General features: G+C 36.9%; 1 protein-coding gene across 5 annotated transcripts in view; it reads left to right on the top strand.

Moving 5' to 3' along the window:
- Positions 1-26,465, top strand: part of LOC100798161 (uncharacterized) — a 44,457-nt gene that overhangs the window by 9,786 nt on the left and 8,206 nt on the right. For 2 of the 5 annotated variants that reach the window (XR_003266790.2, XM_026128228.2), the window contains exons 2-5: positions 12,911-13,029; positions 14,008-14,067; positions 14,232-14,307; positions 14,519-14,623. Coding sequence is in view for 1 of the 5 variants with exons in the window: in XM_026128228.2 (XP_025984013.1) it covers positions 12,994-13,029; positions 14,008-14,067; positions 14,232-14,307; positions 14,519-14,623 (277 nt within the window). In the remaining 4 variants the exon portion in view is untranslated. Of the gene's footprint in view, positions 1-12,910; positions 13,030-14,002; positions 14,068-14,231; positions 14,308-14,518; positions 14,624-26,465 lie in introns of all 5 variants that reach the window. The other 3 variants (XR_003266793.2, XR_005891057.1, XR_001387927.3) reach the window with 3 other exon arrangements.

The raw sequence follows: 26,465 nt of genomic DNA, 5'->3' as shown, positions 1-26,465 counted from the left end.
ATATTTTTGCTATATACATGCATATCCAAGGTATCTTGCTACCTAAACATACATATATATGTTTTGTGAGATATTTTTGCTATATACATGCATATCCAAGGTATCTTTCTACCTAAACATACATATATATATATATATATATTTTTTGTGAGGTATGACTACCTTCCGAGCTTGTGCTTGTTTTATTTAAATTCCTAGGATCATGAGCAACTAGGTGTGTCCTGTTATGACTTGAGAAACAAAAAGTGATCAAATAACAAGCAAAGATTTAAAAGGTACTAGGTTGCCTCCTAGTAGCGCTTCTTTAACGTCTTGAGCTGGACGCGTGATGGCTTACCTTTGACTTTGGACTTGGTCGGCCATAGGTCGTAAGCAACGCTCTAACCTTTTTGTGGATGAGCTGAGGTGAACTCTAGAGGTGATGGCGGTGCGTCTGTTGCCCGCTGCCGACCATCCTCAGGCTGCTGTGGTGTTTCGCCTTGCGCCTGCCTGCGGATGCAGTACTTCTTGATAAAAGCTCGATTAGTAGGGGGCCTGATGCCCTTGCTGGAGGTAACAGGTACTCCGTAGAACTGACAGAGACCCATAATTAGAGCTTGACAACTCCAAGACCCTGTTGGACTTCTTCGGGTCCACTGGGTGTCTTGCAGGCGCGATCCCTGCAAACAATAGATGAAATCAGAAATCAGTTGAGCGATGTGCATACTTACCTATGATGACATGACCTTGTCGGGGGGAGCGGGCACCCTGTAGGACTACAGAGGCCCGTAACCAGAACTGGAAACCCCAGGGCCCTGTTGGACTTCTCCGGGTCCACTGGGTGTCTTTGTGGGTGCCATTCCTGCAAACAATAGATGGTATCAGAAATCAGTTGAACCATATGTATACTTACCTATGTCATGATGGCATGACCTCGCTGGGGGAACGGGCACCCTGTAGGACTGACAGAGGCCCGTAACCAGAGCTGGAAACCCCAGGGCCCTGTTGGACTTCTCCGGGTCCACTGGGCGTCTTATGGGCGCGATCCCTGCAAACAATAGATGACATCAGAAATCAATTGAACCATGTGCATACTTACCTATGTCATGAAGGCACAGACCAACCGATACATCTGCAGGGGGAGATTGGCATTGTGGTCGCCGGGCAAAACGTTACTAAATAGCAACGTCATCCATATCCATGTAAAAGTGGTCATGTTGGTGCGCATGATCCACACTCATCTTTTTGTAGCGGCAGGGTGAAATCTTGCCCCGGTATGCATAGTAGATGCGTGATAGCCTCCCTCTCTGGATGTGCTCGCACAGTTGGTTGCCCTCTAATATCAGGGGGTGGCCCAGGAATTGATAAAAGGAAACTACTGGTCCCTTAACCGGGAGCGCAAGTCTCGGTTAAGCATCTAAGGGCAAAGGACCTTATATTCTCTTAAGGTGTGGATATGGAGCACACTGAAAATGAGGACGCGTAGCCCTCAGAAGGCGAGGGCATGCAGCCCTCTGCAGGCGAGGATGTGCAGTCCTCTGATGGCGAGTACATACAGTCCTCTAAAGGTGTTAGGTACTAGTACCCAAGGGTCCACCTTTATGAGAAAGCAAGAGATCGACTCATCGAGAGGGCCGGTCATCCAAAAAGATTGGACACGAGATGTAGGAAATCTATGCAGTTAACATGATTTTTAGGGATGCAGATGCATGCAACCTTTGTTGTGAAACTTGGTAATGCTGACCGCACATGAAACAATGCAATGCAATGGAAAGTTGTACAATGTTCATGACATTCTTTCCCTATTTCGTGATTTTGATTTTGATTTAATTGTTTTTGGAAAACACAGATTGACTGTCCTTTTGAAAAAGGTGATAATTCATGCAATCTTATCCTATCTTTTGCAAATCTTTCCGGGAACTCCCTCAGAGTGTATGTTCTGTTTGATTTAGTCACTTGACCATTTTGGAGTGACGACAATGGAGTCGTTTGACGTTTAATCAATCTATTTGAAATTCCAGGGTTTGTCCCCCATTTCTTTGTTTAAAAACATCGACGGGTGAGAACTTTTGATCTGCCCTTATGTTCACTTGAGGCTCATGCACGATGCCCCTCATTGCCTCAGTGTAAGGCTTTGGGTTACCAATTGTTATCTTTCGTCATGACCTTGTATCTGGGAACCTATTGGGTGAAAACTTCTAATCTGCCCCTAGGTTTGTTTGAGGTTTATGCATGGGGCCTTTCATTGCCCCAGTGTAGGGCTTTGAGGTACAATCGTTGTCTTCAGTCATGACCTCGTAGCAAGGAACCTATTGGGTGAGAACTTCTAATCTGCCCCTAGGTTCGTTTGAGGTTTATGCATGGGGCCTTTCATTGCCCTAGTGTAGGGCTTAGAGGTACCAATTGTTGTCTTGTTTTCAAAACCTCGCAGTGAGGAAGAACGAAAGATGCAGTTGATTCTTGCAAAATGAATTTTCCAAGGACGAGAAATAGTTGAAGGATTTTTCAGTTGATGGATTAAGTCAAATGACTCCTATGTAGAAGCAAGATGTTTTGATGTCTTGATGATGCTAAAGGATCAAGTGCTTCTAAGTTTTATTCAAGACAAGAATCCAAGAAAATCAAGATATATGATCAAGTTGATCTCTAGAATCTTTAGGAAGAAGTTTCCAAATTGAAAAAACAAAAGGTTTGACCAAAGAGTTCTATTATTTCCAATTGAGATTTTTTCTCTGGTAATCGATTACCAGCAGCTGAAGATGTTTATAACAGTCACTAGAAATTTGAATTCAAAATTTATAACGTGTAATTGATTACACATGGATGGTAATTGATTACCAGCAGTTTATTGAACGTTTTAATTCAAATTTTAAAGCTTGTAATCGATTACACAAGTCTTGTAATCAATTACCAGAGGGGATTTTCAGAAAATAATTTCCAAGAGTCACATTTATTCAGATGCTTTATGAATGACAATCAAAGGTGACTTGGAAACAAGAATTTAAAGAGACTTTTCATTGCCCAAACAGTTTTATCCTCTCAAAAAGATTAAGAGTTTTTCTGAACTGAAATGTTTTATCCTCTCAAAAAGATTCTTTGGTCAACCACTTGCATATTCAATAAGGAATTTTGATTGATCTTCATTGTACAATCTATCTCTTTTAAGAGAGATTTCTTCTTCTCTTCTTCTTATTTCTGAAAATGGATTAAGAGACCGTGGGTCTCTTGTTGTAGGGGATTCTTGAACACAAGGGGAAGGTTGTCCATGTATGCATCGTTAATCCGAAAAGAGAGTGAAAGTTTAACTAGGGAATAATCTTCATATCTTAATTCAACCCCCCTTTTTCTTAAGGTAACTGAGGCCATTTATCCAACATCCTATTCTTAATAACTCACTTCTCTCTAAAAAGACAAACTTTACGGAATGATAAAATGAGATCACATGGACGTCTTGAAAACACAGTCAATCAAATGCTTCTTTTTTTTTTTGAACTCTTTTTTTTATTTTGAAACTTATTGGTTTTGAACTTTACTCGTTGTTTTACGGCACCCCCACCAACGTGCAAGACGAGTAATCTCTGATTGAACGGTCTTGGAAGTCCAAACTCAGGAGCACAGGTTGCTTGAGCAAATAGACCAATGGCTTGCACCCACATTCCGGTGAAAGTTGAATAAGCAAAGATGCGTTTGTGAGAGGATGAGGGACAAAGATATCAACTTTATCCATTTCATTTAACATTGTAACTGTGGTTTACAATAATGGTACAAACTTGAAAATCCTGATGAGTCATTAGAGACATCTACAACAGCTTTCAAAATTGCCCCATGTGCGGCATCTTTTGTCAATGTCAGGATTTACACGTGATTCTCCTCAAATTTCAGCCAGCCCGCATCAATTAGACCTTGCATCTTACGCTTCAGGCCCCTATAATGCTCAATGGAATGCCCTGAGGCTTCTCCATGACAAGCACACATTGCGTTCGAGTCGTATTCTCGGAGAAATGGAGGTTGATGAACCTTGGTTGGGGTTATGGCTACCATTGAATTATCAAGTAGGCATGGGAGCAAGTCAGCATAAGACACTGGAATTGGGGTGAATTCTACAGGCTTTCTCGCTGCAAAATTCATTTCTTGGTTGGCGTTTTTGGATTGTGCTAAAGGTGATGTTCGTCATTGGAAGTGCGGTAGACAGACTTTGTGGTTGATTTTAGGGATGGCCTTTGTGGATAACTGGGCGGTGGGTAAGGAGAAGGTTTGTTATTGGCTGAGTAATGACATTGTTGGGTTGGTGGGAAACTTGGCTGTATTGGAATGGCAGTCACAGCATGGGCTTCTACTTCATCCTCACCCTCTTCATTTGCCCTAGTTTTCTCATTTGTCCAAGCAGGATGACTAAATTTGCCTTTTTTCAGACTCACTTTGATCCTTTCGTCGGTGAAGACCAAATCCGCAAAGCTTGAAGGTGTGTAGCCCACCATCTTCCCTAGTAGAATACTGGTAATGTGTCTACTATCATTGTCATCGTTTTTTTTTCGTCATTGAGGTGCCACTTGAGCTGCCAGGTTCTCCACCTTTGGGCGTATTCTTTGAAAGATTCGTGCCCCTTTTTTTTGCACATATTTTGTAGTTGCACCCTATCTGAAGCCATTATACCGACACAGCCTAACGAAGGCAACCATTAGGTCCTTCCAAGAATGGACTCAGGAAGGTTCCAAGTCAGTGTACCAGGTAACAGCTACCCCAGTAAGACTTTCTTGGAAGGAATGTATCAGCAATTCCTCATTTTTTGTGTATGCCCCCATCTTCCGACAATACATCTTTAGATGGTTCTTGGGGCAAGTAGTCCCGTTGTACTCATCAAAGTCCAGCACCTTGAACTTGGGAAGGGTGATGATATCGGGTACTAGGAAAAACTCTTCTAGGTTAGCAAAGGCATAATCTTCACCTCCTTCAATGGCCCTGAGCCTTTCCTCTAGATGATCCAACTTTCCCATTTCTGCCATAGCATGAGGGTCTTTACTTGTTGTGGAATGCAAGAGGTGTAGTTGTGGGTGATACTGAGGGCCCTCCAAAGGGTTTTGTAGGGGTATACCACCAATTACCTGCCCTTCAGTGGCATATCCGAGCCAAGGCTCGAAGTCGGCTAGATTGTGATAGGGAATTTCATGTGTCTCCCCCACGGTTTAAAAGACATGTGCATGATCAGTTTGGGGTTGCTGGCTCTCAATGGGTATAGGAGTGGAGTTATTGACATTCTTATCGGGAGTGTACGCCACATTGGGTGGCGTATAGTCGAGAGGCAAGCCATATGGCGGAAAGGCATGCTTGTTTTGACTTTGCGCATAATGGGGGCCGCCCGTACTTCCCAAATCTTTGCCTACCATAGCTGAGGTTGGATGATTCATTTGGTTGAGGCCCGATGGGGACTTCGGGTTCACCTTAGCAACAATGCTGGTAGCGGCAATTGCAACCGCATTGGCTTTCATTATCTTCTTCACGCTCATCATGGCCTCCATCATTGTGGCCATTTTCTCTTTAATGGCCTCCATGTCGGCCTTCATCTTCTCTTGTATCTCCTCTACTTCACCCATTACTCTAGCTCTAGCACAAGTTCGGTGAGGGCACCGTAAAACATGTTTTTTTTCTTTTTTATAACAATGATTAAGTTCTTTTTTTTTTCAAGGAAAGAATGCAATGAGCAATGCAACCAATGAACAACATGGATGTATGCGAATGATGCACAGTTGAAGTATTGCGACTTTGTACACTGGATATGGGGTTGAATCAATTTAGATTTTCAACATGGTCCATGACATCTTCGTCAAGGTGAAACTGGAAGTAACAGGGACATCAGCAGCCCTAAATGTGTTTGGCAGTAGACGAAGCAGCGATGTAACACGATCCATCTTTTGCCCCAATTTTTTTTGCAAGATGGTTACTTCCATACTTCAACTTGACTTGATGAACCTTTTCGTAAAAGCACGAGCTTGGTTCAACCCCATAACCCAAGAAATAGCAATTTTGATCGCCAATACTTTATCAACAATTCATAGGGATGAAAGACTCGGGAATATGCATGCAATGTATGGAAAATGTAATTATGAGATTGAGATGCCCGAAGAAACATCCTTTCTTAGTTAAACATGCATTAGGTACCATGTTCAATCATTTTGTTTTGTTGTTTGTGTTTTTTTTTTTTTTAGAAATGGGTTTATGATCCCAACATGGTTGGCTCATGGTACCTAACACATGCAACTAAGAATGCAGCGTGAATTTTCATGCTTCCCTTTTTTGTTTTTGTCTTGCAGAGGAAAACGCAAAGTTCACACATGAGCAAACATGAAGAACAAAAAGTATGTTGAACGCATATGCATGATGATGCAATGACTCATGCAAAATGGGAATGTGATAACGGACAAATGTAGGAACGATATGTTCATTATGATGCTGAAGAGATGTTTATGCGGTGCATGATATGAATGCATTTACGGACACGAGAGCCCGGAAAATTATCTCTCTTTATTGCGCATTTGGGGGGCGCAGTGCCCCATGTGTGCAGTTAAGAAGACGATATGGATCTTTCGGCTTCCCATGACAAAAGACAAGACCCACATACAACGCATGTGTGATGGTATGATGCAGATGCGCATGCATGAAATGGAAAGAAAACAACACAAAGGGGGAATTCACTCATACGAGACTGCAGAGATCCAACTTTAATGCTACGTTTTGGGCATGATGGCGCCTCAACGTAGTATTAAAAAGGCTACGTATTACTCTAAAGAAACCAAACATCACTAGCAAAACTATAAACTAGTGCTATTTACCAAAAAATGCATGAGAACGAATGGCACGGAGCGTGTTTGCTCTTTGCCCCTATTTGGGAACCTATAGGACAATATCTAGGGGTCTCTAATAACTACTCCCCAACAATTCATAACTCACACGACTGTTTTCTAGAGGTATCATCACTCAAGATAATAATATTGTGGAGGTATGGAATACCAGCGACAACACATTATAAAGAGAGAAAGCTCTAGACGAGGTTTCACTATTATCAAGCAAGTCGGAGACCTAGCATGATGATAGATTCACCTCCACTCCTTAAATTCCCATGAACCCGGGTGTAGGGCCCCTTTTTTACTCAAACCCGTGGGTGCTTAGAATGCAGTGTAAAGAATGCGAAATAGACAACAATTATTTACATTTTACACAATTCAAAAAATGCACACACGAAGTTTCACAATTCCACAATTCCTAAAATAGGCCTAACTCACAAAAACATCCCCAGTGGAGTCGCCAACTGTCGCAACGTGCCCTTCGTGGGCGAGCGAGGGCGAGGCTCACGGGTGTGCTTCCCAAAGGAGGAAAGATGCGCGGAGTCGCCACCAACGTTTATTTGTGGAAAACGTCGGGAAAACCGAAGGAAACCGGTCAAAATGAAAATTCTAAGTTCGGGAGTTGTATTTACGCTTGAGGAAGGTATTAGCACCTCTCACGTTTGTCTCAAAGGACAGCAGCCTATTTTTTAGAATTGTGGAATTGTGTTATCTTAACTTTTATTTCTTTTTTATTTTTTGAGGTCGACAAAAGCGGGGCTTTTGCTCCTACGTACCCTCCTTTGGAGAGGAAATCAGACCTACGTAGTTCTTTCTTATGCGTGAATCAAGTGATTGATTTTTTACTTGAGGGGTGATCATTTTAAGGCGTTGGACCTTAAAAATGATCCTTTTTACTTAGTGAGAAACTGAAATGATAAACTTTCAAAAAACCTATTTTTGTGGACGAGCTTGACTAGGCGAGTTTGATTTTAGCCTTAGTTTCACTTTAGTTATTAGTCAATTCAATTAAGAATGAGAAATCCCAAAGAGAAAACGTCCGATTGATTTTCCGCTTTACTTTACTAAAAAAATATATTTTTTTATTATTATATTATTATTTTACCTCTTTTTTGATTTCCAACGTGGTTACGGCACGACCAAACGGTCGGAATTCATTTCAAACGAAAGTAACGGATGATACAATTCAAACGATCGGTGGAAATTTATTTTATTTTTAGATTAGGCGAGAAATGACTTGAATAAATGGCTTAAGCACGTCAAAATGAGGTATAAAAAGTAAATGAAAACGAGAATAAAAATACATGAAACAAAATGTGGACCACCACGGGTACATAGAATGAATTGAAAAGCTCGGTTTGGAAACTTACCCGTTGAAGAACGAAGAACGGATGAAGAACGATGAATAACGGAGGAAAACCTTCACGGATTTGCTTACAGAAACCTCTCGGAAGCGTTACGGAAGCACCTTGGCTTGGATTTTCTTCACGGAAACAATTTTTTTTCACCCAAAACAGCTGAAATACCTCACCAGGGGCATCCGGGATCCTTAGAACAGCCTCCTTCAGCCTATTTATAGGAAAAAGGGGGAGGAGGTTGCCGCCCAGCTTGCCCAGGCGAGCTGGGTTGCTTCCTCCAGAAGCAATCCAGATTCAAAAAAACATTCTGGAAGGCCCAATTCAAAATTTCGAAATTGCTATTTGCACCCCCCAATTTTGATAAGTTCACCCCCTTCTTTCGTAATTTACGGAAAAGTTACGGAAGCCTTACGGAAGCATATAGGACTTGATTTTCTTTTTTTTTTCTCTTCCGTCTCACCCGTATTAAGTTAATTATGCTTATTTAGGGTTATGGGAATTTTACGGAAGCATTACGGGTGTCCCGGAAGCCCCGGAATCCCATTTTTCAACAAAACGGGGGGTGTGGTGGCCACCTAGCTCGCCCAGGCGAGCTAGGTTGCTTCAACCTTAAGCAAGAAATGGCCCAGAAACCTCTAGAAGGGCCCAGATTCAAAAATTACTATTTGCAGCCCCATTTTACTAAATACACCCCCCTTTTCTATTTTTTTTGTAATTCTTTTTCCGTAACGTTACGAAACTTTATGAATTTCGTAACGATACTTATTTTCCTTCCGCAAGGCTACAAATCCTCACGGATTATGTATTTACTCTTTTTTAGCTTTCGAAGAAGTTACGGAAACTCACGGAAACTCACGGATTGCGCAAAAACACCTCTTTTCGATTTCCGCCACATTACGAAATTTCACGGATCGCGCAAGCCTGCTTCCTTTTGATTTCTGAGACGTCTCGGGACTTCATTTATTGCATGTCATTAAGTAATAATCCCCGGACGAAATTAGGGTATGACAAGAATGAACTAAAGACTCAACATGTGAAACAAAAATGATAAAAACTACATGTCCAAAACTTCATGCAATTAATACAGAAACCTATGTCCCAATGTCACATTCTATCATATCATTGTGTTCCAGCGTCTTTTAGCACGAAATTCTTTAAAGACATCTATCTAACCATTTGCTCCCACAGATATAAGATTCGAGATCATCACATGATTCAAACATAAACAACACACAGGGAGTGAGTTATCACATTCCTAAACAGGTAGAGATAAATGAAAACATACACACACACACACACATATAATATAAGTATAACAAGCTCAATTTAGCACAATTCGCTTCATTTTATCACTCATTGCGTAATATCACTTGTCCCAAGGATTTAATTACAACATCGCATTTCACAACTTCATATTAATCATGTGTTTAGATCAACACATCTCAAGTACAACATAACATCTCACACTCACACAATTCATTACTCACCATCACGTAACAAGTCACAATGATCATTACATAGGTGTTATGCAACAAATACACTACGACTTAATCTTATATGCAATGTGGTACCATGTCAGTAAAAAACCTCGTCGGATGCCTAGGAGTACATGATAAGACAAATTATACACTAATAAGTTAGGTCACTCTCACAAGGTAAAATCATAGGGAGACTAGCCAGGATCATGTTGTTTTGTGAGAATGCTCCAACCATGTGGGATCAACATAGACTTAAAGGAGCACTCAAACATGGTGTATTTACCCCCCAAGGCCTAGACTCCAAAGAGTTTGTCAGGGCCTTTCCCTCCTAATTCAAGTCCAATCCAGAAAACATTTTAACATGCAGACTCTATCTATGAACTATACAAAACACATGACTCCTCAAAATAATTTTAACACGTCAAACCTCAAAGTGATTTAACTTGTCGAGTCCCCACAGTGGATCCCATCACAATACTTGTCGCGCATTAACTCATCACCCTTAAAGAGTCTTACAGTCGTGTGATTGTATGGTTCATAGCTCAACTCAATGCACACAACATCTCAATACACGTGTGATCTCAAAATTTAACACATAATCAACTTATCACTTACACACAATTCATCACACTATCATAATCACAAGACATCACGTTATTACGCCTCATGCACCATATACATATCACACAATAATAATATTAGTATGTTATGTTCATACGACTAATCATCTCATTAAAACATAATTTAAAATCATATATGTGTCACTGGAGTTTGAACTATGCAATACACACAATTACTCAATTGTTTTCAAAATTATTTTAACTCGTCGCGTCTCAAAGTGATTAAACTCATCAGATTCCCACAATGGAACCCATCATAAAACTCGTCGTGCATTAACTCATCGCCCTTTAAGGGTCTTAGAGTTCTATGATTGTAAAATTCATAGCTCACAACTCAATGTATATAAAATCTCACACACATGTATCTTACAATTCAACACACACTAAATTTATCACACCCAATCTCAATCGCAATGTTATAATCCAAACGCAACATGTTATCACACCTCATGAATCATATACACATCTCACAATATTAATATTTACATGACACAAAACATGTATATATATTAAATCAAACTATATTATTTTCAATTAAAAAGAGTTAATAAATAATTAAACTAAAAATGCATTAAAAGTATTGATCGTTGAATCTCAGTATATTAATTTCCTTCAATTTAATTTTATTATTTGAACTATTAATTCTTAATTTATTTTAACAATTCATATACATATATATGTGTTATAATCATCAACATGTAATAAACTTATGAGACCCAAACATGACAAAGAAGATTTCTAACTATCTAATTCCCACACTAATCTAGTAAATCTTGTCCAAAACACAAAAAAATTATACAAAAATGCTTCTCAACATAGTAAAACCCCTCAAACAATTTGACATAATCATATAAAAATCAAAGGAATCAAAATCATAGGTTCAAAAATACGAAAACACCAAGAGCATTCAAATTTATCAACCAATTCGCATCATGGTATCAATTGGCCTGTCAAACATAACAATCTCGTGATTATAATCGTAAAGGAAGAATTATAATGCAGTAAACATCCCAACATATATCCCAATTTGATCCTCCTAGGATCCCTACACACGTTCATTCTAATCCCAATTGCGATAAACTCATCCATTACCTCTTAGCGGGCTCACATGTGTAGTCAGACTGTGATAACGTCTCTAACAGTTTCCTAAGATTCCTCAAGTTTTTCCTCTGGTTTCTTTGCTAGGGTTTCCAAGCGTTAGAGAGAAAGAGAAGGGATTGGAACCTCAATTTTACTCACTACTAAACAATCATTTTCTTACGACGCGTATTCTAAGACGATTATACATAACCGCCTTAGAATGTTACGCGATGGCAGTTCTATAATTAAGAAGGATTATTTTTTTTATGACACACATTATAAGACGATTTCTTGAAACCGCCTTAGAATGTCCTAGTGGAACACAAATCAACGCCGATTTTTTATATAAAAACATCGTTGTTTTTGTGTGTGTGTGTGTGTGTGTGTGTGTATTTTAATTTGAAATTCGGCCTTATCCTCTACTGTTCATTTCTCCCTCGCTTGACTCTTCACTTCTGCGTCCACTCTTTCCCTCGCTTGACTCCTTGTGCTCGCGCGCATCCTAGCAGAGCTGAAGCTCGTCACCACACGCGTGGGAGAGACAGCTATGGCAGTGGTAGCGTTCAACGACGTGGCCCCATCCACTTCCGCGGTAGCATTCAATGACTTGGCCTCATCCATTTCCCGTGGCAGCGTTCAACAACGTGGCCCTATCCACTTCCGCGGCAGCTCACATCCTTCACAAATGCATGAGCCCACCTCCTCTCCCTCCTCCTACTCCCCCACCGGCTCTCCCCTTGCCCCCATCTCTCCCTCTGACTCCCCCTCCCCTCCGACCCTGCCTCCATCAGCAAGGGGCACGCTGACTCCCCCGCTGTCAGCCCCAGCAGCCACGCCCACCTTCACAGAGTCTCCGGCTCCAGATCTATCGCCGTCGTCGCCTTCGCTGCTGCGACCGCCTTGATGATGTAGATCCTGTTTTGGAACCATAAACTCTGCAGTAAGATGCCTTTTACTTTGATGACTTTCAAAGATGACATGTTTTGCTTTTCTGGTCTTTCCCTACCCCAAATATAATTATGTTTTTTTTAAAATTAATAGCTTCTTTGAAAAAAATCTACCTTGTATATTTCCTCTGCCACTATGAAACATAATGAAAAAATTGTTCGGACATAAGCAAATGATGAGTTTTGTTTTCAAATTATCTCAAGAATATTGCTCATAAGATGATAAAAATAACATTAGAGCTTGGCAGTTAAGGACTGAATGAACAACATAGGTGTTGATGTTGGCATTTTAGTGTTAGGTTAGGACTAGTCAAAGATTTGACTCTGCTATTTTGTGTATCAATAACTCTTGATTTGTTATTAAGGTTTTAATATATTATCTTGATTATTCCTGTGTGTATTGAATCTGAACATTTTATTACTATACATTCCGTGGATATACTGGCCTTGTTTTTGGTGTTCTGCTGACTTTATATTTTTAGTATATTTATCCTTATTTGGTAGTTTAAAAAAAATTGGTTAAAGTGTAGATAGGGTTTGTGTGTGAATTTAATTTTGTTGATTCTTTAAGGGTGAATGAATATTGATTGTCTTCATGGACAAGTATAGTTGTTTACAAGTAGATGCCAGGGACCGAGCGAAATGGATCTTCTGACCTGTAGCCCAATGTTCAAGATATATAATGTTACTTTATGATGGAAGTGGGCACGTGCATGCAAAAAGTGCAGGTAAGTGCCCTTCAAAAGATAACTTATTTGACGTAGATTGTCTATTATTTACTAGTTTAGGATCTTAATAATTTTCTAAAAAGAATTTTAATTTAAGATTCTTTCAAATAACTTGTTGGGGAAATAGATTGTCATAGAATGTGGAAATCTCATATTTGAAATAAAAAGAAAAAAAGGAACATTTTGATTCAATGAAAATGCATAAAATTTCGATATGTTGGTCATGATCTAATGTCTAGAGCAATCCCTTAATCAATCCAATTATTGTTGAAAAAAATGAAAAGAATAATTGTTTCTTTCATAGAGAAGAAAATTGTTTGAGGTTGGGGAAAAATGCAAATTTTTAACTCTTATTTTTAGTCAATAAAATAATGATACAAAATTTTAATGTTAATTATAAGAGAACATAATACTATATGTAAATAATATAAAACAATTTTATATTATTATGTAATTATTATATTGATAAGTTTATTAATTTTTATAATAATTTATTATATTGAACCATAATCTTATTTTAAAAAGAAATGTTATCAGAGCTTGTCTCAACTGCAAGTTGTAGAACAACTTAGAGTTCTTGTTGTTGGTTTCAAAAAAGGAATTTTAAAAAGAAATCCAAGAGGATGCAGGGGGGTTTGCGCATGTTTGAACTGTGTTTCTTTTCAGTTTCATGCAGAAAAAGCATTTGAGTTTCCTAACAATCAATTGTTAGATGCAGAAGAGGTTGACCATAATCTTATGAAGGAACTATCTCATCTAAGAAATATGTTAGAGAGTTCTGCTAATAGTGTCAACAATAATCCCGTTTTTGGTGGAAGCCAAAAAATACTTTAGTTGATTTTAGTTTACAGTTCATTTTATTTTATTTTCCCGTGAGTGCTTATGGAGAAGTTTATCTAAATAGACTAAAATTTTCCATGCCTTTTGTGTTAGTGGAAATGTGATCTTGATTGTGTTTTTAATATGCAAAAAGGATAGTGTGAGATCGCAGGCCATGAAAATATTCCAGTTGCACAGGGAAGCCCTGAGCCGTTGAAGGTAACTATTTTAATGTGTAAATTTGAGCTTCGTTAATGTTGATTTGGTCAAATTATGTTTTAATTGAATGCGGGCTTTATTTTCTGCTATATCCCTTTGAACTCGGCATGATCCGATTTCTCTATTTTTTTCTGGTATTAATTATGATTTATTTTCTGCAAAAGGGTGGAATGCCTTGTGTTGCTGATTTTGTTCATGGTAAAGATGGACTAGGGAACACATTCCTACCCTCACCTAAAGGTGAGAAAATTGAGAAGAGTGCTAGTGAGTTTTTGGTTGAGAAAGTCTCTGAATATCCCAGTGAAGTATATGTGCTAGCACCTGCCCCACTAACAAATATGGCTTTGATAAGTTGTACATTGTTGTATTGTATTCTATGGTCCCGTCCTTTATAACTTCAAAGTATAGTTCTCTACGCTTGTTGATTTGACAGTGTCACTTCCATTATTAGGCAATCAATGGAGATTCTACGTTTGCAAGCAAAGTGAAGAGAATAGTTATACTTGGTGGTGCATTCTTTGCCTTGGGGAATGTGAATCCTGCTGCAGAAGCAAATGTAAGTGGTGGTTTCTGTTAGTTGAGTTTCTTTGAGTAGGAAAAAAAATACGACTAATTTGCATTTGACCTTTCCATTTATATTTTGTAAGTTTCTTATGTTTGAAAAAATATGCAGCATAAGATTTACAAATCTAGTATTGAGCTCCTTGACTTAGTGTCATCTAAGAAATATTTTGTTTCATGATAGGGAAAAAATGGTTGCTTCGCTTATAGCTTTCTAAAGGATCTTCTGAGCTTGAATATCTTAACTTTCAGTTCATTTATGATATCTTTGTGCATGACAATGATTTAAATATGTTTTTCTTTTTTAGTTCTCTATATTTTCATGATTTTGCTGCCAAGTGCCTAATATTATTATTTCTTATGGAATTTAGAAGAATGAAAGAAGAACAAGAGAGACACAATTACAAAAAAGAATTGCATTCTACATCGGTTCAGGAAAGACCGTCGTATAATGGTATCCATTCTAAGACGGTCACCTGTGAAAGACCGTCTTAGAATAGGTACCATTCTACATCGGTTCTATTATAACCGATGTAGAACGCGTACCATTATAAGGCGGTTATCCCCGGGGACCATCCTAGAAATACATTCATTCTAAGACGGTTATCATAGAACCGATGTAGAATAGTCTACCCATTCTAAGACGGTTAACACAAAACTGATGTAGAATATCCTACCCCTTTTTACGACACCGGCTACGACGACGGTCGTAAACCGATGTAGAATGTAATTTTTCTAGTAGTGACTGTCTCTGTGTGAAGGGAATATATCTCTCTAGAGACATTATTTCGCAAATCCTAACAGTGAGAATGTGCACAAATGAGTTCCTAAGGTGATGTCTGAATTTCAGGACGATCTAATAGTTAAGGAGTCTGAGACTGTAGTTTTACTAGAACATGTTTGGGTGTATGTGAAAAAAGAGAGGGTTTTGGGAGAGGAAAAATGGAGAACGAATTTGGGAGGGAAATAGTGAGTGGAAACATAAAAACATATTATAAATGTAAAAACTTACCTAATATGTCTCTATTTATAGCTAGGGTACTCTAAGTCTATTATTTACTCAATTTTTCTTTATTTTATAAAAAAAATTATATTTTAGTCTTTCGTTAAATAACTAACCAATTAAAACATACATTTATTTTCTAAAACATCATTTTATTCTATTTATTTTCTAATACTATGAAACCTTTATTTTAATTAATAAAAACTCTTTTTTTCATTTATTTAATTTCTAAAAACTATATTAATTTTTAAATAAAACTTTTTTATTTATTTTACAAAAAACGATGTTACATATCATAATTATTTAACAAAGAGTGCAGACTGAATTGGCTTTTGGTGAAGGCATAATTTCAAATCTTTGACTTCTTCCTTTGATTCTGATGTAACTTGCTTAAGGCTAAAGACAATTGTCCTAATTACCTAGCATGTAAAGTCTGGAATTACTAAATATGAATGTTTTCATGATTTATCTGCTAAGGCATAAAGGAGTAATTCCACCAATTTGCCCCAATCATCTTTTACGAGATCAGAACACTATTGTCCAAGTTATTAAATATTAAATTGAGGATGGTGAACCAGCTATGACAACAAATAACAAAAAGCAAAACATGTTAAAGCTCAGTCCAAAAGCTCTCGTTTACTAACTGTTGTGCAACTTTCTTGCGCCATCTTTTAGCGATCAAGGACAGTTTTTTATGTCAGGACACAAGTTCTTTTGTTTGTTATTTCTCAGGGACCTCCACCTTTTCCCTGCTCCTCCTATAGCAATAGCTTAGATCCTCCTAATTATAGTTCAGCTTGCTCTTATTCTCATGGGTTTTGGTTTGGTCCCCCCATGTTTTCTTGTGTTCACTTTTTTCCTTTCCTTTAATATATCTTTCTGTTTTGCCAAAAAACAAAATTTACAGCTATGCAATACTAGTACAACTTACATATTGTAACTTAAATAAGTGTCTATGGTATGTAGCAAAGGAAAACTCCTTCAGAAGGAATTTTCCAAGGCCAGCGGACTTTGCTAAGGATATCTACACATTTGAAAATGGTTCAACTTTGTTTAATCTTCCTTCTCATGTTAAGCCTTCAGAGCATACTTCGGTGAAACTCATTGTGGAAAACTAGTGCAACTACACGGTTTGGCCAGCTTTAGTGAGCAATGGAAATGCCACACTCTCAACCAGTGACTTCAAGTTTAGAACAGGAGAATCTCACACTGTCTCCACACCAGCCACATGGGAAGGCAAAATCTGGGGCTGCACTCGTTGTTCCATCAACTCAGCCATTGGAAGTTTCTCATGTGTTACTGGTGATTGTGGCTCTGGCAATATGGAATGCAGCAAAAAAGACAAATCGCCACAGGTGGCCATGACGGTGATGATCAATGTAAGCAACAACATGGGCGGATGTGATTTTCATGAGGTCAACTTGGAGAGTGGATTCAATGTGCATAGTTCCCGTTGGCATTCTTGGAAGTGGCTATAGCAGTACTGGGTGCCTGAAGGAACTGAACATGTTGTGTCCACCAGAATTGGCAGTGAAGGAAAAAGGACATTAGTGGCAGCATGAACGCTTGTGATGTGTTTGGTTCCCAAGCACATTTTCTTTGTTGCATTGGGGACTTGAATCTGGACACGTGCAAGCCAAGTCTCTATGCTCAAAGATTCAAGAGTGTCTGTCTGAATGCCTACAACAGCCATAATTCTTCTTCAGCAGACTATAGTATAACCTTTAATCCTAAAAAGGATAAACCATTTGGTTCCGGTAATGGTAGGAAACATTCTACATTCATTGCTGGAAATCGTCCTAGTAGTGGTTGTCATTTTATTTCTCTTGGAATTATAATACTTTTTATATTCAAGAGAAAGTGAAAGCATGTAGAGCTTGCTTAAAATCAGCTTGAGGTTGTGGGAAAGAAATTCCTTGTGCTACTTGGTTTATTCATTGATCTTCGAGCAAGTGTTCTCACAAGCTTTGATCTTCGATCAGGTGTTGCAACACGTTCTGGAGGTAGCAGGTAGCTGGTTCTATTTTTTCTCTTGGCAAGCTGAAACTCTGTTACTGGCGGTTTTTATAACATGGAGAAATCTTTGATTCTTTCTTATGGTAAGGCTTTTTAAAGCATCAGTTTTTGCAAAGTGTCATTGCAAGGTTTATCCATGTATTGATGTATTGGTCCTTTAGTTGGAGGTCTTAGTTTTTCTTTTGGGGTTAGTTAGGTATTATCATTGTATCAGACTTTTCTATACTGGATAGTGGCATTTCTTATGCTACAGTTCAGTTTTCCTTCTTTTAATGACATTCCTATTGCCTATAGAAAAAAGGAGTGTTCTCGGAAAGTTTACTAGTAAACTTATCCTGTGAGAATGGATATGATTTGTTATAATCTACAAGCAACGATGGGTCCAAGGGGAGGCAACATGGACCCTGGCCACCTACTTCAGACTAGTTTTTTTACTGATGTAACAACACCTCTCATTGATCATTGCCTCGTGATGTACATGTTGCATGATTTATATGAATTAAGTCAATTAAAAATGGCGTAATCAATCTAACCTATAATTTGTAACATAATTCTCACTTTACATTCATTATAGTGTAAATTTTTTGTTACTAATCTCTATCATGAAGATAATGCTTGTGCTGACAAGCTTGCTTCTTTTGGTTCACAAAATACGGGTTACACTTGGTGGGATTCTACACCCATTTTGTTTTCTTAGGAGCTGATTAGGTACAGAAAAGGGCTTCCTAACAATAGGTTCTCTTAGTTTTGGTTCTCCTTGGGTATGGTTTGGTCCTCCCAAGTGTAATTGTGACCCTTCTTTTTTATTAATAATATTTTTTGGGTGGCCTTGGTGCAGCAAGTACTAGGGTGCCAACATATGTCAACCCCTGTTGGTTCCACCTTGGCTGATCCTTTTATGCTTAAAAAAAAAAAAGCAATCTCTACTATTAGGATTTGGTTAGCCACGACTTCAATAAAACTTATGTGATTTGATTATTAAATATATCAATCTTAAGAATAACTTAGCATTATTCAGGAACCAACTAAGTACTTTAACCTTTATTTTTATCCAAGGAATTAGTCAATATATAAGTTAGAACTCTGTTATGATAGAAATGCATGGCCACCTCCATGGTAAGCAATATCAAGCGTTTGATAAATTGATCATATATTATTGTGAAATCTAGGCCTCTAAGGCACTAGCCTCATATTCATAATGTTGACCACACGCATTGGACCTTGGTGGTAGCAGAATAGCAGCAGAAGAATCTATCAATGGTTATTTATCATCAAATTGATATGCCTTTTTTTGCATTATTGCTGGTTAGAACAGTAGCAATACACATCCACTTGATTATAGATATTCTTGTTTGGACCAATCTTCTGTAACTCTCTCTACCGTATACCAAATTAACCTCAACAATTTGATCTCTCTACTCTCATCTGATTCTGCTGACATAGATGATTTTGGGAATAACTTCAGTTCATGATCAAATCAACATGGTTTATGGACTCTAGCTTTGCCATAGTAATGTAAACAACACCCTTTCTCACTCTTGTGTCCAAAACTCTAGCCGGTTTGTTGTTTGGGGAGAGGGGCATAAGGGTTGGAGTTATAAGGAAGCCATCTGTGACACCCTCTACCCCAACATGCAGCCAAATGAAAAAAAAAGCATATAAAATGTGGAATCTAATTAAAATCAATTCTATTCAAAAAAATCGCAAGTAAATCAACATGGGTAAAAGGTTCACATTCGGTTCACTATTACCAAATAAAACTTATCAAAAATATTTCTGTTTCACAACAGGGTCGTTCAAGTTTACAAAAGAACTCAAGTTAATAAGTAAAATAACATGTTTGGAACATCATGTAATTAAAACAAAAATTCATGCCCCAACATCACATCCTATCAGAGCATTGTGTCTCGGCGTCCCCAGTACAAGGTTCCTTAAAACAATCCACCCAACCATCTACTTCCATGAACACAAGGTTCAAGATCATCACAGGATCCAAACACAAACAATACACGGGGAGTAAGTCATCATATTCCTCCACGAATAGAGATACACAAAAGCTTACAGGTATGATATATATAACAATAATATAATTATAACAACAATATAGGTATAACAAGGATCAAATTTGGCACAATTCACATCATTTCAACACTCATCATGTAATAGTCGTAGAATTTAATCACAAATCTCATTCCATGCCTTCACGCTTAATCACATATTCAAGGCAACACATTTCAAATACAGTACCACATCTCACACTTACACAACTCATTACATACCATCATATAACAAGTCACAATGATCATTACACAAGCGTTATGCAACAGATACACTAAGACTCAATCCTATATGCAATGTGGTATCGTGTCAGTGAAAAACCTTGTCAGACGTCTAGGAGTACATGAAAAGATAGACCACACACTGGTAAGTCAAGTCACTCTCACTAGGTAAAATCATAGGGAGACCAATTAGGGTTGCGTTCTTTTGCAAGAATGTTCCAAACTTATGGGATCGACACATGCATAAAGGAGCACTCAAACCGGGTGTATTTATCCCCAAGGCCTAGACTCCAAAGAGTCCGCTCTCCCTCCTGATTCAAGTCCAACCCAGAAAACATTTTAACACCCATACTCTATCTATGAACTATACAAAACACACGACTCCTCAATTATTCTCAAAATAATTTTAACTCATCGCGCCTTAAAGTGATTAAACTCGTCGGATTCTCACTGTGGATCCCATCACAATACTCGTTGCCCTTAATGGGTCTTACAGTTGTGTGATTGTACAGTTCATAGCTTAACTCAATGCATACAATATCTCAATACACATGTATCTTACAATTCAACACATACTCAATTTATCACATACACCCAATCTTAATCACAATGTTATAATCCCTAAGCAACATGTTATCACACCTCATGAATCATATACACATCACACAATATTAATATATACATGACACAAATATAGACTTTACCTGTGAACTATGCAATACACATAATTACTCAATTGTTTTCAAAATCATTTTAACTCGTTGCGTCTCAAAGTGAGTAGACTCGTTAGGTTCCCACAGTGGAGCCCATCATTAAACTCATTGCACATTAACTCATCATCCTCAAAGGATCTTACAGTTATGTGATTGTACAGTTCATAGCTTACAACTCAATGCATATAATATCTCAATACACATGTATCTTATAATTCAACACATACTCAATTTATCACTTACGCACAATCTCAATCACAATTTCATAATCTCATTATAACAATTTATCACGCCTCAAGAATCATTTACACATCACACAGTAGTAATATTTGCATGACACAAAACACACACACACACACATACATATTAAATCGAACTATATTGTTTTCAATTAAAAAGAGTTTCTAAAACAATTAAATTATAATTTTATCAAAAGAAATTACTACTAAGCATTAACTTTACAACTTTCTTTAATTTATTATTTTATTACTTTTATTATTACAATGTATATATAACATGTTGATCACCATCGTGGAAAGATACAAGACAAAGACAATAATTTGTATAAAATAAGCAACTAAAGAGAAGATTATTTAGAGTATAATTCACGTTCTTCAATAGAGTGCAATTCATGTGTGTGGTGTCAAATATCAAAAGTGTAGTGGTACAAGACAAAAATTCGTTTTTGATTTCGGTTTGATTATAAAGTTTATTTTAATATAACATTATAATACCTTTTTCAATCTACCACAATATGCAACACAAACACAGAGGGATTTTTTATTTTGACCATTTATTCTTTATCACAATATGCTAGATTCAAATATAAACTCATAACTCAAATTAACTAGTAAAGACATCATACTAATCATTCAGTTTCATCAATTCAGGCTAATTAAAAAAAAAACCTAATTTCTAGGGTTCACACTCAACATAAGAACACATCAATTTCATAGCAATTTCACATCGGGACATCAATTGGACCGTCAAACATATGTAATTTGCAATTATAATTGTAAAGATAGTATCAAAATTTCATAAACACCCATAAACCCATCGTAATTGATCCTCTAAGGATCCCTACACATGTTCTCACTACTCTCCAACTGTGAATAACTTTTCCCTTGCCTCTAAGTGAACTCACGCGTGTATTCCGACAGCGATAGTGGTGTCTCTAACGGTTCTCAAAAACATTAGTTCTAGGTGTGAGGGAATTCAAGAATGAAGATTATTGATCGCAAAATTGCAGCACTGAAACTTTGTGAGACTCCTGGCATGTTGCATTGAGAAAAATGAAAAGATGCTTATTTGTGAATACATGCCAAATTCAATTTGTATATCTTAATATATACACACACATTTAAAACCTTCCAAGAATTTAAGTATATATTATGTAGAAGTATAATTGGTTCAGAGATTGAAAGAAAAAGGAATCTATAAAGACTATTCTTATTGAAGAATGCATGAAGCATTACACATGTTTCAAGAAAATCTTACTCTGTCAACCCAATAATGATACAATTCTTAAGTACCCCTAAAGTTTTTACTTTCCCCCTTATTTCATCCTATATACCCTTCTAACTCTTGTTAGTGTGAGAGATTTCAAAATGAAAGGTTGTGACTCTTCACCATATCAAGAGACTATTGTTTTGTACACTACCATTGATGATATGCTTGTTGGTTATGGGTGTGCAAACCACATCAAGAGACTCCATTGTATTCTAAAGGGGATTCACCAAGACACCTTATTGCTTCCAATTTCTATAGAAATTGGTAGGGGCGAATCAAACCTAAAGGTTAGTGTTTACACACACTTTAGATTTTTGTGCCTTCTCTCGTCTTTATTGCAGAACAATCACCACCAATTGCACCAACAATCTTTTGGTTCAATTTCATTCTAATAACAATGGCTGCAACTTTGAAAGAGATGACTTCTAATTTGTCCAACTTGAGAAATTCAATGAAGGGAACTTTGTTGGCAAAAGAAAATACATTTCTTTCTTACTACTTTCAAGGTAGTGTATGCCTTGAACATTCCAAGGCCACCAGATAGGGAAGAAAAGACCATGGCTAAAACCTGTGAGAAAAAACAAATATGATAATGATGATTACATTTGGATGGGACACATTTTGAATGGGATGAGCGACACATTGTTTGATATGTATCAGAATTCTGGATCTGCTAAGGAACTTTGGGAAAAACTTGAAGCAAGATACATGATGAAGGGTGCAACAAGTAAGAAATTTCTTTTTAGTCGTTTTAATAAATATAAGATGGTTGATAGTAGGCATGCCATGGAACAAATGCATGAACTTGAACATATTTTGAATAACTACAAACAACACAATATGCATATGGATGAAATCATCATTGTCTCCTTAACCACTAACAAACTTCCTCTTTCATTGAAAGACTTTGAAATAAGTCTAAAACATTGTAAAGAATATATTTCTCTTGAACAATTGGGCAATCACCTTTGTTTAGAAGAAGAGTATCATAAAGAAGACAATACTAAGGAACTTTCTATTCAAGAAAAAGTGGATGTAATGGAGAAAGGGACATATCAAATAAGTCCTTGAAGAAAAGGAGGCGAGATTTTGGTAAATCTCATGAAAACAAGAGTAGAAATGGTAACAAACAAAGAAAAAAGAAAGGAAGTTATTACCATTGTGGCAAAACCAAGACACTTTAAAAATAAATGTAGGTTCTAGAAGAAGGAAGACAAAGAAAAGGAATCTAGATCAACAAAAGACAACCTTATTATGTATATGGGAAATGCATCAACTGTCTAAGTCAAAGGCAAAGGGACACTAAAGAATGCACTTCGGAAAAAAAATATTAACTCTCCCCAATGTATACTATGTAGATGATGTTAGAAAGAATTTAGTTTTTGTACCATTACTTAATAAGTATGATCAGTCTAAGTCTGTGCTTGAGGGAGATAAGTTTATCCTCTCCAAAGGGTGAGTGATTATAGGGAAAGAATACCTTTGTGAGAGTATATTCAAACTGAATGTGATTAATAATAATAAGTCTACTTTTGCTTATATTGTTGAATCTTGTGATTTATGGCACATTGGTTTGGGACATGTTAATTTTAGGAAAATAAAAGATATGATGAATTCATCTTTAATGCCTAAAATAAATAGAATTTTAAATGAATGTACAACTTATATGCTAACTAAGATTACTAGACTCCCTTTTAAAAGAGTTGAAAGAAGTTCTAAAATATTGGATTTAATTCATTCAAATGTTTGTGATTTGCATGGTTGGAATATAGGCGGTAAATGATACTTTGTGACTTTCATAGATGATTGTACTAGATATTGTTGTGTATATTTAATGCATTCAAAAGATGAAATTTTAGATAAATGTAAGATATTTAAGTCACAAGTAACATGAAAATTTTACCGAATGCCTTATGAGTGTTAGAGAAGGAGAATTTTGTAACCCTAGTTTCTTTAAGTCTATTGGTATAATTCATCAAACAACTGCACCTTATCCTTCACAACAAGCACCTTATCCTTCACAACAAAATACTATAGCTGAAAAAAATAGGGTATTAGAAGAAATGATAAATGCCATGTTATCCAATTTTGGTATAGCAAAAGGATATTGGGGAAAAGAAATGTTGACAACATGTCACATATTAAATAGTGTTCCAAACAAAAGGAACAAGATAACCCCATGTGAACTTTGGGAAAATAGAAAGCCTAATCTCAACTACTTGAAAGTTTGAGGTTGTAGAGCAATAGCAAAGGTTTATGGACCGAAAAGAAAGAAATTGGGTGAAAGAGGAATTAAATGTGTATTTCTAGGCTATGCTGAAAATAGCAAAGCTTATAGATTCATGATTATAGAATCCAATGACTCATGCTGTGAATACAATAATTGAGTCTAGAGAAGCAATTTTCAAGAAGAAAGGTTTAACTCAATTCCAAGGCCCAATGATAATGTTCATTCTAGTGTACATGATTCGTAAAATAATGTGTCTAATATATATGCATTGGAAAAGTTAGAACCTAGAAGAAGTAAGAGGCCTAAGAAAGAGAAAACTTATGCACCCTACTTTTTCTAGTTTCTTGTTGAAGGAACAAATGAGTCCATAGATAGTTATGGACCAATTTGCTATAATATTGAAATTGATCCATAAACATTTGAAGAGGCAATAAAGTCTTAAGATGTTGCTTTATGGAAAGAAGCTATACAAAAAGAAATAGATTCCATAATAGAGAATAAAACTTGGAAATTTATAGACCTTTGACCAGGTTCCAAACCAATCGGATGTAAATTGATTTTCAAAAGGAAAATGAAAGTAGATGAAACTATTGATAAGTTTCAGGCAAGATTAGTGGCTAAATGGTTTACACAAAAAGAAGGCATTGACTAGTTTGATACATATGCCCGTAGCAAGGATCACTTCTATTAAAGTACTTATGGCACTAGCTTCCATCTACAAGTTTGTCATTCATCAAATGGATGTGAAACCTACATTTCTATTGACTCATTGGCAAGCATACCAACTTGTACAAGTAGTATTAAAATGGTAAGATCGAGTATCGAATTCTACAAGGATTATGCTTGTACTCAGAGTTATATATATCTAATGATTAAGCAATTAGTGACTCAAATCAAATCTTGTTCATTGATTAACTACAAATTTAATTAAGTGAATTAACTACAAAGCAAGGAACATGGAAGGTTAAGAAAACAAACGCTCAAAGTTGTGAGATGGTATTGTGATGAGTTAAGGAACGTGTTGGGGGCTCCGCTTGCCAAAACTACTCTTGATGTAATCTGAATAGATTTTTTCTCTTTTTAAAATGAATATAATTATTACCTACACCTTCTAACATACTCTAGCCATGATCCCTCAAGTGAGAGAGAGCCTAAATCACCTAATATCTATCCTAATCCCTTAAGAGTTATATTAAATAATTTGCATTACGAGTAGAGATGCATACATAGGCTAGATAATACCACTCTATCCCTAGATATGGATTACCTAGATGTTCTTCCCCAGTTCTTAGCATATAAACATTTCTCAATGCCTGAATCCTAAAATAGTTCATGAAAATGGATGATCATACCAAAGACATGTGAATGAGCACAAAGTTGAACAATAATATCAACATCATATTAATAGATAGTTTAGAATCATTAGACCAAAGAGAGTTCGGTTTGCAGAACTCCCAACAACGGGTGGTTTTAGCCTTTCATTGTCATGGGAGACTTACAAATATAAAAGTGAGATGAAAGGGAAGAAAATGGATTCAAATGGATGGCACCAATCCTCCTTCCAATTCCTATATGGCAACCCACAAACAAGGAAACAAAGAGACAAGCAATAACCAAAGACCAAAAAAAAATAAAATGAAAGCTTAACCAATGGAGTTTTAACAAGACAATTTTTCAAGGATTATTCAACAATTAAAGCAATGAAAAGGACATAGAAGCAAGCTAGGACTCAAAGAGAAACTTAGAATGGCTCTAGAGTAGAGTAAAAAAAACTGAAAAAAAAAGACTCAACAAAACTCTAGCTTTGGCACTTGTCTTCACACTAATTTTGAATTGAAATTTCCAATTATAGAATAAATTTTGAGCCAAAACAACAAGCACACTTCCCTTTCACCCGTTTTTTTCTGGATACTGATTTTCCTGCCAACTTGTGTGATTTTTAGTATTTTTTCCTTTTATCCAAATCACTTGTTTCTTTTTTCAAAACTTTTTTCCAGATGTCTAGAAAATTCAGTAAAAATTTCAGCTCAAAATTCGAAGTAACCAATTCTCAGTAATTTTTACAAGTTTGTATGTCCAAGCTGCCA

The sequence above is a fragment of the Glycine max genome, chromosome 4 (genome assembly GCF_000004515.6).
Source record: "Glycine max cultivar Williams 82 chromosome 4, Glycine_max_v4.0, whole genome shotgun sequence".
NCBI classification, from domain to species: domain Eukaryota; kingdom Viridiplantae; phylum Streptophyta; class Magnoliopsida; order Fabales; family Fabaceae; genus Glycine; species Glycine max.
Note: the sequence above shows the minus strand (reverse complement) of the source record. Positions and strands in the feature narration are given on the sequence as shown.